The sequence below is a fragment of the Astyanax mexicanus genome, chromosome 20 (assembly GCF_023375975.1).
Source record: "Astyanax mexicanus isolate ESR-SI-001 chromosome 20, AstMex3_surface, whole genome shotgun sequence".
NCBI lineage: Eukaryota > Metazoa > Chordata > Actinopteri > Characiformes > Acestrorhamphidae > Astyanax > Astyanax mexicanus.
The window spans coordinates 20,102,299-20,115,838 of NC_064427.1; the positions used below are offsets into that span (position 1 = coordinate 20,102,299).

At 39.5% G+C, this 13,540-nt stretch overlaps 1 protein-coding gene across 2 annotated transcripts in view; it reads left to right on the top strand.

The window, feature by feature from the left end:
• kcnn2 (potassium calcium-activated channel subfamily N member 2) overlaps positions 1 to 13,540 on the top strand; it is a 259,379-nt gene that overhangs the window by 42,978 nt on the left and 202,861 nt on the right. For both annotated transcript variants that reach the window (XM_022681136.2, XM_049468327.1), the window contains exons 4-6: positions 1,488 to 1,629; positions 2,400 to 2,510; positions 4,302 to 4,429. In XM_022681136.2, the coding sequence (XP_022536857.2) occupies positions 1,488 to 1,629; positions 2,400 to 2,510; positions 4,302 to 4,429 (381 nt within the window). The remainder of the gene's footprint in view (positions 1 to 1,487; positions 1,630 to 2,399; positions 2,511 to 4,301; positions 4,430 to 13,540) is intronic.

The following is a 13,540-nucleotide window of genomic DNA, read 5'->3' on the forward strand; positions in this document are numbered from 1 at the left end:
CCTTCAGATAATGCTTTTGTCTGTGGTTTTATTATTGTAGAATAATCAGAACAATGACGGGAAGCCATCTGGGTGCTTCTACACACATGCTGAGATTGTGTTGCCTGATAAAACGTATTTCTGCTTCCGAAATGTTTTGAATCCCAGAAATAGATCTGCACCCATGTGACTTGATTAGATAAGGAATAGGGTGGAATGTAGAATGTACAATATAGAGCTCTGGAAAAAAATAAGAGACCACTTAAAATTATGAGTTTATTTGATTTTACCAAATTGAAAAACTCTGGAATGTAATCAAGAGGAAGATGGATGATCACAAGCCATCAAACCAAGTTAAACTGCTTTAATTTTTGCACCAGGAGTAAAGCCATAAAGTTATCCAAAAGCAGTGTGTAAGACTGGTGGAGGAGAACATAATGCCAAGATGCATGAAAACTGTGATTAAAAACCAGGATTATTCCACCAAATATTGATTTCTAAAACATTATGAATATTAACTCGTTTGCTTTGCATTATTTGAGGTCTGAAAGCTCTGCATCTTTTTTGTTATTTCAGTGATTTCTCATTTTCTGTAAATAAATGCTCTAAATGATAGTATTTTTATTAGGAATTTGGGAGAAATGTTGTCTGTAGTTTATAGAATAAAACAGCATTTTACTCAAATATATATATATAAATAGCAAAATCAGATAAACTGAAGTGCTCTCTTAATTTTTTAAACAGCTGTATATTAGAGTGGAACACATAAGGAATCATGTAGTAACTTAAAAGTGTTAAACAAACCAAAATACTCTTATCTGGGGAGCTGTTTGTTAACTTGTGATTTCTGAGGCTGGTAACTTTGATTAACTTATTCTGTACAACAGAGGAAACTCTTGCTCTTTCTTCCCTGGGGCGATCCTGATGAGAGCCAGTTTCATTATAAGTTTTTGACTGTCCTTGCGAATGCCCTTGGGAATATTTTCAGAGTTCTTCAAATATTTCAGATTGACATTTTTTATTTTTATTATTTATTGCACTAATATGGATTAGAACATTATTCAAATGACCTCAAATTAACTCTTGATAAAGTTCAGCACAGCTGTTAACTGAAAGCCTGAATTCCAGGTGATTCTACCTCGTAAAACTGACTGAGAAAATCAAGCCAAGATCTATAAAGCTGTCATCAAAGCAAGAGGTGCTACTTTAAAGAATCTAAAATCTAAAATATATTCTGGTTCGTTTAACACTTTTTTTGATTACTAAATAATTCCATATGGTTTTATTCATAGTTTGTGTGATTTTAGTATTAACCTACAATGCTGAACATTTTAAAATGAAATTTTTTGAATGTTACTGTATATTGTGATATTAATGTGTTAAAAGATGCTATACTGCTGTTATAATAATTTTCAGTGTATGAATCAGATGAGTGAGTGTAAATATGAGTTATTATTATAGTATTCCACTTTTCATCATGCTGTTTGTCCCTCATGCGCTCGCTGTAGGTACCACGATAACCAAGACGTAACCAGCAACTTCTTAGGAGCCATGTGGTTGATCTCAATCACTTTTCTAACCATTGGATACGGGGACATGGTCCCCAACACGTACTGTGGCAAAGGGGTGTGTCTCCTCACCGGGATTATGGTGAGTATGCGGTCAGTTTGGATGTTAAGTACTGAAATTGGGAGTAATTTGATGATTAACTGAATTTTACTGTGTGCTTATTATTTGTACTGAAGTAATTCAGGCAGTATTATAACATTGTAAAATCATACAGATTTTTTTGCAAACTTCACGTAAGTTACTGTTTATTAACATAAATCCTGGCAATATCTTTATCATTTTTATATTATTGTAATATTGTTTGTTCCACATTGTCCACCTTTGTTGATTCTGGAAATGTGGAACTTTGTAAACAGATAAAAAATATTATTTGTCTCTTTTTTTTAAGGGATTTTTGCCCAAAACTGGAGTATCAAATCAGTGTATACCAGACATAATACAAATATACATTCACATAAAGGCAGGCATGCATATAAAAATATACACATATGCATACATATATACACATGCCTACAAATATATACATACATACCTAAACATAGGAATAAATTCAATTAATGATAATAATAATACAGAAATTATAGAAAGAAAGAAATTAAATAACAATGCAAAATATAATATGGACACGGTGTCAGCATCCAAATCTTCAACAAAGGCCAGAAAAGGTTGCCAAATAGTAAAAAAAAATCCCAGTGGTCCCTGTCAGATTAATAATATTGTTATAATATTAAAATGTTGTTTGTGCGATTTTGCCTACTCTTAAAGCTTTAAAAGGTGTAAAACTCTCCAGTACTGTCGTGATTATTTGTATGAAAATTTAGTGATACTGATTGTTGTGTGTTGTTTCTCAGGGCGCCGGGTGCACTGCTTTGGTGGTGGCCGTGGTGGCGAAAAAACTGGAATTAACCAAAGCTGAAAAACATGTACATAACTTCATGATGGACACGCAGCTGACCAAAAGAGTGAGTACAGGAAAAGTGCTGAGTGAGCTGAAGGAGCTTCGCAGTGTAAAACACATACAGGCCTTTAGGAACGATGGATGAGCCGTGCATCAGTCCGAGTGCATTCCCGATCAATTTCAGATCAATCTCTGTCAGGTTTCAGCTACAGCCATTTATCACAGGAAGCTGTGCATTTAATTAGAGCTGGTTTACTGAGTGAAGTCATCATGCACTGGAAGACGGATGGCCTCGGTCTGTGTGTTAAAGGAACTGTTTAAATAGAGCAAAAATCAAAATAACACAACTTTATCCTTCACTAAACAGAGCTAACAGGCTAATGTAGCTAACGGGGAGTAAATATCCCAATTTTTGCATTTTCTGCCTCTAACAAGGGGTCGGCAATTAAGTTTGGCTGTGGACCAATTATTGTCCAAGCCATTACGTGGCGGGCCACAAAAAAAAAAAATCTGTTTTGGAAACTGAAGTGTAATGGGATGGAGTGCTGCAGACTAGTAGCTCTCCAGCCCAGAGGGTTGTTGAACCCAATTGCAGAACAGTTGATCTCAAAGCAGGTAAACCCAAGAAGAAAGGAAAAAATAAATAAATAAACACACCGCTTTTCATGTGAGATCAAACCCGTGTCACCAGGGTCACGGCCCAATACACTATTGCTGCCCCGGCTAGTGAATTGGGACACGGCCGAGGAAAACTGCCCTTATAAGGAGATAGGGAGCCCAAGAACAGGCCGATTTTTTTTTTTTTATTATTGTTTATTATAGTTCAAACAACCTCATGGATCAGGTGTTTCATGCTTGCGCCAATTGCCGTCCCCTGACCTAAACGCACAAAAATATGCACCAATAAACCACACAAGCACACTGTTTCCTCTAATTGGTCAGAGCTGCCTGACATAGGAGCAAGAAAGTAAAAATAGTAAGAAGATTATATTCCAGCATGTGTTTTTAATGGGACGTGCAGCACAAATGGACACGTAGTAAACAGAGTCACGAGTAGTGAACGCTGCACACACTGTGCATGTAAACCACATGGAGCATCAGAGACAGCATTTGCTCATAGCTGTGATAATAAGTGTTATCTGGCTAATATATCAGATTAAACTCTGCCTTATCAGCTGTTAAGCTCACACCTGCTCAATCGAACCACACTAAGGATACAAACAAAGGCCCTATCTTACACCCTGCACAATGTTCGTAGTGATGCTTTTTCTATCTTACACCCCACCAACAACAGTCTTTTTTCACACCTTTGACCTTTCGTTTAAACAGCAACGAAAAACAGAGGCGCTCCACTGACTGAATACAACCTAGACAGACATCAACAGTCAGAGGTTCATTGCTATCTTGTGTTGACAATTCACTTGCTACACACACATGATAGCACAGTAGCACAAACCCAACTTTTACATCAACAATAAAGAGTATGAATGAGCGTGAACAAGCAGCTCAGGTGTTTTCTCTGCTGAAAAGCATCAGACAAGGCAAGGTAGCTGCACCGTTAAAATAGAAATCTGACAAAATCAAAGCACACCTGGCTCTTAAAGGGAATGATGAGCAAGTGACACTCCGGTTTATTTCATGTTACGCCCGAAATCAACCACAACCATAATTAATTAAGAGAATTAGTTTCGAGTCTAGCAAGGCGTACTTTTCCAGTCGTTACGATAGCAAAGACTGCTAGATCACTAAAATAGGGCACACAGTCAACTTATATTCTGTACAGAAAGTGTTTAAGTGTAATATCCTGTAATTTTCTCAGTGTGTGAGTCTGATGCTTTGGCTCCTCCCCCTGCAGGTGAAAAACACGGCTGCTAACGTTCTCAGGGAGACCTGGCTCATCTACAAGAACACCAAGCTGGTGAGGAAGATGGACCACGCCAGGGTCAGGAAGCACCAGAGGAAATTCCTCCAAGCCATTCACCAGTACGTAAGCACCGCCCCCACGCAGCCATGCCGTGTCCGTGTGCTGTGCGTCAGTCTCTTGTGAGGAGTCGTGCTGTGAGCTCTGAATTGTTTGACACCTGTAGCTCAGGGTAGCGGCTGAACTGGTTTAGCGCTGTGTAAACTGGTTTATTCGGGGGTTATTGTGCGGTTTTTGTACTGGGTGATGAGCGGACGTGTCTCTACAGGATGGGGTTAACCTTCCTCGGGCTGGATGCTGGACGTTCCCCGCTGGAGCATACCTGATGTAACTTTCATCGTTAGGGTATTTTCAGTAATTTTATCTCTAAATCCTAAAGTTTTTGTTTTAAATATATATATATTATAATGTATCTAAAACTAAAATATAAATTATATTATATGGTATGATACAATGTAATTATTACAGTATGAGAAATGCACTTGTCCCCTTTTTACCCTTTTTAGAGCTATATATTTTATATATTTGTACATACATGTGTTTCCAAAACAAATGTACATATTGGTATAGTGATTTAATATACAAAAAAAATAGTATACAGATGTCCTGTATATACAGACTGAGAGATAATGCATTGTTTTGTATTCTTTTGTGTATTTAATATGTAATTACACATATATGTATGTGTAAACATTTTATTATAGATATTAATTTAAATTTGAAAAAAAAATGTTTTCTTTTTTTATTATTTTGTGCACTATATGTACGAATGTTTGTGGACACCCCCTTCTAATGAATGCATCCAGCTATGCTAATTAGCTTGTCTAGTCTCTCTGTAGTAGAGAAGTACTGCCAATAGAATAGGACCATCTAAAGCAGATATACACCAAATATTAACCTATTGGCATCTCATTCATGCTTATGTTGCTGATTGCAATCAAATCCTCAGAGCAATTTCTTCTCAGGGCAGAAGAAACCTATTATTTTGTTTCTTACTTTTTTAATACTCTTGATTTTTGAGGAAACAGTAATTCAGATTTAGATTCAGAAAACTTTACTCTACCCCGGGGGGCAATTGAAAGCACACAGAGCAGCAATAACATAAGAAATATAGATATACGAATAAATATATAATATAAAAGCTTAAAAAGCTAAAAATAAATGCAATAAATGTCATCTAAGCAACTCAAATCCTGGTGATTTGGAGTACAATGTGAGTAATACCAGTAAATATAAAGTGACTAAGCGTTAGAAGTATATATACAAGAAAGTGCAAATTACAATTAGGTAATAGTGCAGTCTGTATGTCTGCATATGCAGTACATAATGTTTAGCTGTGAGAAATTTAAATTTAGCTATGAGAAATTTAAATTTAGCTTTGAGAAATTAAATTTAGCTATGAGAAATTTTAATTTAGCTATGAGAAATTTTAATTTAGCTATGAGAAATTTTAATTTAGCTGTGAGAAATTTAAATTTAGCTATGAGTTAGAAGCTGGATGGCTCTAGGTGAGTAATGAGTAAGGTGTCCCAATACTTTTGTCCATATAGTGTACTGTAAAACCAGTCTAAGAGTTAATATGCATTACAAATGCAATTTTACTTTCTTTCTTTTTTTAGCTTTTTAAAAGTTTGCGTTTATGTATATATGTCAGTTCTCATTTTAATCGCCACTGAGGCCCCGCCTCCCACAGGACCGTTCCCGACTGAAGCGTCCTGTCCTGGAAAATTCCTGCTGACCATGTGATGCACTTCATTTCTAGGATTAATTTATTTGCACAAAAAACAGCCTATATCCTCGATCTGGGGCTGAAAGTGAATTTAATGCACGAGTTCTGGACCAGTGTGAGGCTTTAGCGCCGTCACTCAGTCAGCCTGACGTTTATGGGACATCTAAAAGCAGCAGGCTGGCCTGTAACCGTCACTCACTGCACTTCACAGATTATTATTATTATTTGGGAAGCCCGAAAGGGAAAGGCGTGAAACCCTCATGTGTATGCGAGAGTGTGTTTGTGTGTGTGTGTGTGTGTGCACGAGAGTGTGTGTGTGTCGGCACTGATGTTCTTTTCATCTTGAAGGCTGCAGTCTGGAGGACACTTTCACAAGCCGAGAAATAAAATAAAAAAGAATAGGACCGTTTGTTCTCTTAGTCTGGACTTCTGAATCACTCAGTGATATTATAGAATTGAGGGCTCTGAGTCTGTGGGGTGGATGTATGAGTGTATGAGTCTGTGGGGTGGATGTCTGAGTCTGTGGGGTGGATGTATGAGTGTCTGAGTCTGTGGGTGGATGTATGAGTGTATGAGTCTGTGGGGTGGATTTATGAGTCTGTGGGTGGATGTATGAGTGTATGAGTCTGTGGGGTGGATGTCTGAGTCTGTGGGGTGGATGTATGAGTGTCTGAGTCTGTGGGGTGGATGTATGAGTGTATGAGTCTGTGGGGTGGATGTATGAGTCTGTGGGGTGGATGTATGAGTCTGTGGGGTGGATATATGAGTCTGTGGGGTGGATGTATGAGTGTATGAGTTTGTGGGGTGGATTTATGAGTCTGTGGGGTGGATGTATGAGTGTCTGAGTCTGTGGGGTGGATGTATGAGTGTATGAGTCTGTGGGGTGGATTTATGAGTCTGTGGGGTGGATGTATGAGTCTGTGGGTGGATGTATGAGTGTATGAGTCTGTGGGGTGGATGTCTGAGTCTGTGGGGTGGATGTATGAGTGTCTGAGTCTGTGGGGTGGATGTATGAGTGTATGAGTCTGTGGGGTGGATGTATGAGTCTGTGGGGTGGATGTATGAGTGTCTGAGTCTGTGGGGTGGATGTATGAGTGTATGAGTCTGTGGGGTGGATGTATGAGTCTGTGGGGTGGATGTATGAGTCTGTGGGGTGGATATATGAGTCTGTGGGGTGGATGTATGAGTGTATGAGTTTGTGGGGTGGATTTATGAGTCTGTGGGGTGGATGTATGAGTCTGTGGGGGGCATTTGTGAGTCTGTGGGGTGGATGTATGAGTGTATGAGTCTGTGAGTTGGATTTATGAGTCTGTGGTGTGGATGTATGAGTGTATGAGTCTGTGTGTTGAATTTATGAGTCTGTGGGGTGAATGTATGAGTGTATAAGTCTGTGGGGTGGATGTATGAGTGTATGAGTCTGTGAGTTGGATTTATGAGTCTGTGAGGTGGATTTATGAGTGTATGAGTCTGTGAGTTGGATTTATGAGTCTGTGGGGTGGATGTATGAGTCTGTGAGTTGGATTTATGAGTCTGTGGGGTGGATGTATGAGTGTATGAGTCTGTGAGTTGGATTTATGAGTCTGTGGGGTGGATGTATGAGTCTGTGGGGTGGATGTATGAGTGTATGAGTCTGTGAGTTGGATTTATGAGTCTGTGGGGTGGATGTATGAGTGTATGAGTCTGTGAGGTGGATTTATGAGTCTGTGGGGTGGATTTATGAGTCTGTGGGGTGGATTTATGAGTGTATGTATGAGTCTGTGAGGTGGATTTATGAGTCTGTGGGGTGGATGAATGAGTGTATAAGTCTGTGGGGTGGATTAATGAGTCTGTGGGGTGGATATATAAGTGTATGAGTCTGTGGGGTGGATATATGAGTCTGTGCGGTGGATGTACGAGTTTGCCAGATGAATATATGTGTCTGTAAAGTTGGTGTACGAGTCTGTGGAGTTGAAGTACGAGTCTGTGGAGTTGATGTACGAGTTTGTGGGAAGAATGTACGAGTCTGTGGAGTTGATGTACAAGTCTGGGGAGTTGAAGTACAAGTCTGTGGAGTTGATGTACGAGTCTGTGGAGTTGATGTACGAGTTTGTGGAATGAATATACGAGTCTGTGGAGTTGATGTACGAGTCTGTGGAGTTGATGTACGAGTTTGTGGAATGAATATACGAGTCTGTGGAGTTGAAGTACGAGTCTGTGGAGTTGATGTACGAGTCTGTGGAGTTGTTGTTCTAGTTTGTGGGATGAATATATGAGTCTGTGGAGTTGAGGTATGAGTTTGTGGAGTTAATGTATGAGTTTGTGGGATGAATATATGAGTCTGTAAAAGTAGATATATGAGTCTGTGGGGGATGTACGAGTCTGTGTGGGGGATGTACGAGTCTGTACAAATTTTTGAGGCTGTTTGATATACAAGTCTGTGGATAGATGTACGATAGCCTGTGGAAAGATGTGGAATGAATATACGAGTCTGTGGGGTGGATGTACGAGTCAAAGGAGCAGATGTATATACGAGTCTATGGAGTAGAAGTAGAATTCTGTGGGGCAGATGTATGAATCTTTGAGGCTGTATGATGTAGGAGTATGTGGAGTAGATGTAGGAGTCTGTGGAGTAGATGTAGGAGTCTGTGGAGTAGATGTAGGAGTTTGTGTAATTTCTGGGACAATTTATTGTCCGGTTAATTAGCCTGCACTAATTTGACCTTAATGTCAATCAGGTCATATTTTACTGGCTGCAAATCAGAGTAAGAGAAATTCTGTGGGTGAAATCTGATGTTTTGGTTTTGAGGTTCAGTCAGTCACATGACCTAACGGGGTCAGCAGGGTTGCCTGTGGTGTAAACTCCTCCTCGGGCAGAGATCAGCCGGACTGATACAAGTACTGCTCTACCGAAAGTGTTTGGACGTACAGCGCCAGTGCGAGTGGAGCGGCCGGCCGGTGGAGCAGCGTTTTAGTGTAAACCGATCCGCACTGAGGAACATTTCTAAGGCAACTGGAGAACATTCCGGATGTCCTGAGCTCGTCCTGTCCTGCCATACCCCTGCTCCACTATTCATGAGCGCGTCAGGGGACCATTTTCACCTCCCTTCATTCACAGACTTTCAGATGTGCTGTCTATCTCTCTCTCTTTCTCTCTCTCTCGTTCTCTCTTTCTCTCTCTTTCGCTTGTTATTTGCAGAAATGTATATTTATTACAGGACATATTTGACTATTTATGACAGATTCACACAGGATAAGAAATTTCAGCATAAATGACTAAAATGGGAGTGGCTACTCGATTTATGCACTGCCATAACCCCTAAAAACATGTGATAAAGTGTATTTTATGTGTAAAATGTGATCTTAAAACCCAGTTTAAATTAGAAGCATGTTATCATCATGTAGGTAAGTTAAAGCTGCAGAATTTTCGCATCTCTGAGGAGATTTTTTGTTTTAGTTTTGTCTTCTAAATATATATGTACTATGCAAAACAAGACAAAACTCCTCCTCAATCTCCTCTGTACCTCGAAATTAACACAAAAACACATTTTCTGCAGTATATGTTGGAATATTCACCTACCTGTTGATTCACATTGGCTTAATAAAGCCTGAGGTTATTGTTACAGCTTGTTTACAGACTGTAAACAACTAACTGACATGGGAGCATTCACTACGTAAAAAAAATACTGACATGGTGCATTCAGCCTTTCCCTCCTCCATAAATAAATCTAATCCTGTTCAAATAAGGCTTAATTTCCGTTACCTTTATTTAATGTAGGGTATTATAGGGAATATAGAAGGACGTTGTGGTGTATAGGGTATTACAGGGAGTATAAAATGGCATAATGGAGAATAGGGTATCATAAAGACGTGTAGTATAGGGAATATGGGGATTGTAAGGATCTATGGGCAGTCTAGGTTTGTATGTGGTAGTATAGGGTAGAAAAAGACGTTTAAGGTAGTAAGTGGTATGTGGTAGTATAGGGTGGTATTGGTAGCATAGGAATTATAGGGTATTATAGGACAGTATAGGGATTGGATTATAAAGTATTATAAGCCAATATAGAAAGTGTAGAATTTATAGGGTATTATAGGGCAGTATAGGGAGTAGAGGGATTATAGGGTTTTATAGGGCAGTATAGGAAGTATGTGGACTATAGAGTATTATAGGACAGTATAGGGATTATAAGGTATTATAGGCCAATATAGGAAGTATAGAATTCATAGGGTATTATAGGGCAGTATAGGAAGTGAAAGGATTATAAAGTATTATAGGGCAGTATAGGAAGTATGTGGCCTATAGGGTATTATAGGGCAGTATAGGGTAGTTTTGGGATTGTTGGGTGTAATAGGGCTGTGTAAGAAGTATAGGGTAGTATTGGAAAGCACAGGACGTATAGGGATGGGGTATGAGTATAGGGTATGATCAGGCAGTAAATGAAGTACAAGGGATTATAGGGAGATATATGATAGTATATGGAAGTATAGTGTAGTAGTGGGATTATAATGTACCACAGGAAGTATAGGGTAATATAGGGATTATAGGGTATGGGAAGTATAGGGTAGTATAGAGCAATACAGCAAGTATAGAGCCTTTAGGGTATTATGGAGCAGTATATGTAGTATAGTGTATTATAGGGCAATAAAGGACGTATTGGGTAGTATATAGATTATAGGGTATTTTATGGCAGTATATGAAGTATAGGGTAGTATAGGGATTATAGGGTGTTATAGACCTGTATAGGAACTATAGGGCAGTATGGGGGTTATAGGGTGTTATAGGGCTGTATAGGGTGTTATAGGGCTGTATAGGAACTATAGGGCAGTATGGGGGTTATAGGGTGTTATAGGACTGTATAGGAAGTATAGGGTAGTATAAGGATTGTAAGGCAGTATAGAAATTATAGTGTAGTATATGGCAGTATAGGACGTATAGGGTAGTAAAGGGATTATTGGGTGTTATAGACCTGTATAGGGCAGTATGAGGGTTATAGGGTGTTATAGGGCTGTATAGGAAGTATATGGTAGTATAGGGAGTGTAAGGCAGTATAGAAATTATAATGTAATATATGGCAGTATAGGACGTATAGGGTAGTGTAGGGATTATAGGTTATATACGGTGGTATATGGCAGTAGTATACAGTATGGATTCAGATGCATCTTCTTTTATTCAGAAAGTAACGTTTTCCACATTTTGCCTGTTTTCTATTCCAGTTTTTATGCATTTTCAAAACTGGCAGAAACTTTCTACTGGTTCTCTTTCTCTTTGTAACTCACTTGTTCATTCTCTGTGCATTCTTTCTCTGTCTCTCCTTCTTTCTTTGCATTTACTTTTTTCCTCTGTGCTCTGTCATTCTCTCTCCATCCATCACTCGCTCTGTCACTCTTTTCCCCTGACTCTCTCTCTCTCTAAATTCTCGTTAAATGTGTTTATTTATCTCTCGCCCTTCATTCATCCATCACGCACTGCAGGCTTTACCTTCAATATGATGTTATCAGCAGAGTAAACTCTGTAGCGGTTAAATTATTTGCCACTTCAGTGTGGCTCGGGGGAGGAGGGGGGTCATGTCAGGAGTTTTGTGGAGAACGTGTTCTATTAAAGTTCTCAGACGCAGATTAATTTAATACTATTTATGTTTTGCAACTGCACCTACAGTATCATTTAACCAATTTTGAATTTTAGTACCACTGAAAGATACTGTAAAAAAAACGTCTACTGTGCAGTAGAGACCAGAGGCGGAGCCAGACATGCCCACTTCTCTCAGACCAAGCGTCTCAGACTGCCTTCATTTAGTTTACAGTGCAGCAGTGGAAGCAGTATTAGGGTGGATTTTTCCTCTGGTTTCCAGTTTGTCCAGTAATTATAATTATGTCCTAACAGTAGAAGTGCTTTTTATTCTACCATTTACATTTACATCAAATGACAGTAAAGTAATACGGCATCATGCTAATTGGTGGATTTTCCAGTGCCTCTTTGCTATATTAGTCTTCAAATAAGCTAAAAAGTCAAATTTCACACTGGAAAATTGGTTGGGCTGTTTTGTCGTTGTAACTGCAACCAGCCAGCAGAGATGCTAGACCTGCGGTAGCATCTTCACTTTAATCTGAGAGACATTGCGCTGTCCATGATATTATGAAGTCCTTGATTTAGGCACAGTTTCTACAATTAGCATTAGGCTAATTGTTGGATTATGGGGTATTAGATTCCAGTGCCTTTTACATGGATTAGCCTTCAAATAAGCTAAATAAGCTAATGTCACGCTGGAAAATGGGTTGGGTTGTCTTGTCATTGAATTGTGTGGATGGGCGGAGCTACGCATCATACTGCAACCAGCCAGCAGAGGCACTAGACCTGTAGTAGCATCTTCACTTAAATCTCAGAGACATTGCACTGTCCATGCTATTATACAGTCTTTGATTCAGGCACAGTTGTTGGAGTTAGCATCATGCTAATTGGCAAATTGGTGGATTGGTGTGGTAATAGATTGTTCATAATATCCAGACTTTGATGCTAGAATTACACAGTCACAGTTGCTAGAATTAGCATCATGCTGATTGGTGGATTGGTGGGGGTATTAGATTCCAGTGCCTCTTAGCTAGATTAGCCTTCAAATAAGCTAAAAATGCTCTTTAGTCGTTGTAACATGTAAAGATGGGCGGAGCTACCCACCTGTAGTTGCAATCTTACTTTAACCTGAGAAACATTGTGCTCTCCTTGGTTCTATCCACTCTTTGATTTAGGAACAGTGGTTAGAGTTAGCATCATGCTAATTGGTGAATTGGCGGAGTATTAGATTCCAGTGCCTCTTACCTAGATTAGCCTTCAAAGTGCCAAATAAGCAAATTTCACACTTCAGAAAGGTGTCTTGACTGGCTGGCTACAATTGAGGTCTGTGCATAATGGTATTAAAATGTGTAAAATGATTTTTCATTTAGCTAGCGCTAAAGGCTGCTGACACAATGATAGATTTGGGGGTCATAAATACTTTCACTCAGCTTTAGCGTTCATTGTTTCAGCCCGTTTTTCTTTTCGTTCTTTTTATTACAAGCCTTCTGCTCCGCTCAATCAGTTTGATTTATTATGTAAAGTCGATATGCGCATTTCTCCAGCGACATGCTAAGTTATGCTAAGCATGGCTGCCCCCTCTCCTGATTCGGGGCAGATTTGGGGCTGTTAGGCGGAGTCGGATCCGATATGTCAGCGTGAGTTACTGCCGGCTCGTCGACGCACTTCTGCGGATCCTTCTGCTGCGGAACAGAAGGCGAGTGGCAGGGAGGTGAGCAGTCGTAGCGCAGACATTAGCGCGCTGGCTAACGTCCAGTCAGAAAGCATACGTCATACAGCTCACACACAACGCTAAAAGATTAATGGGCGAAGTGCCAGAGCTCGATAATGCAGTCTTTCCCTTCAAAAAATGGGTTTAAATCCGCTGGGTGATGCTGTTAGTGCTCTTTTTTTTCTCTTACA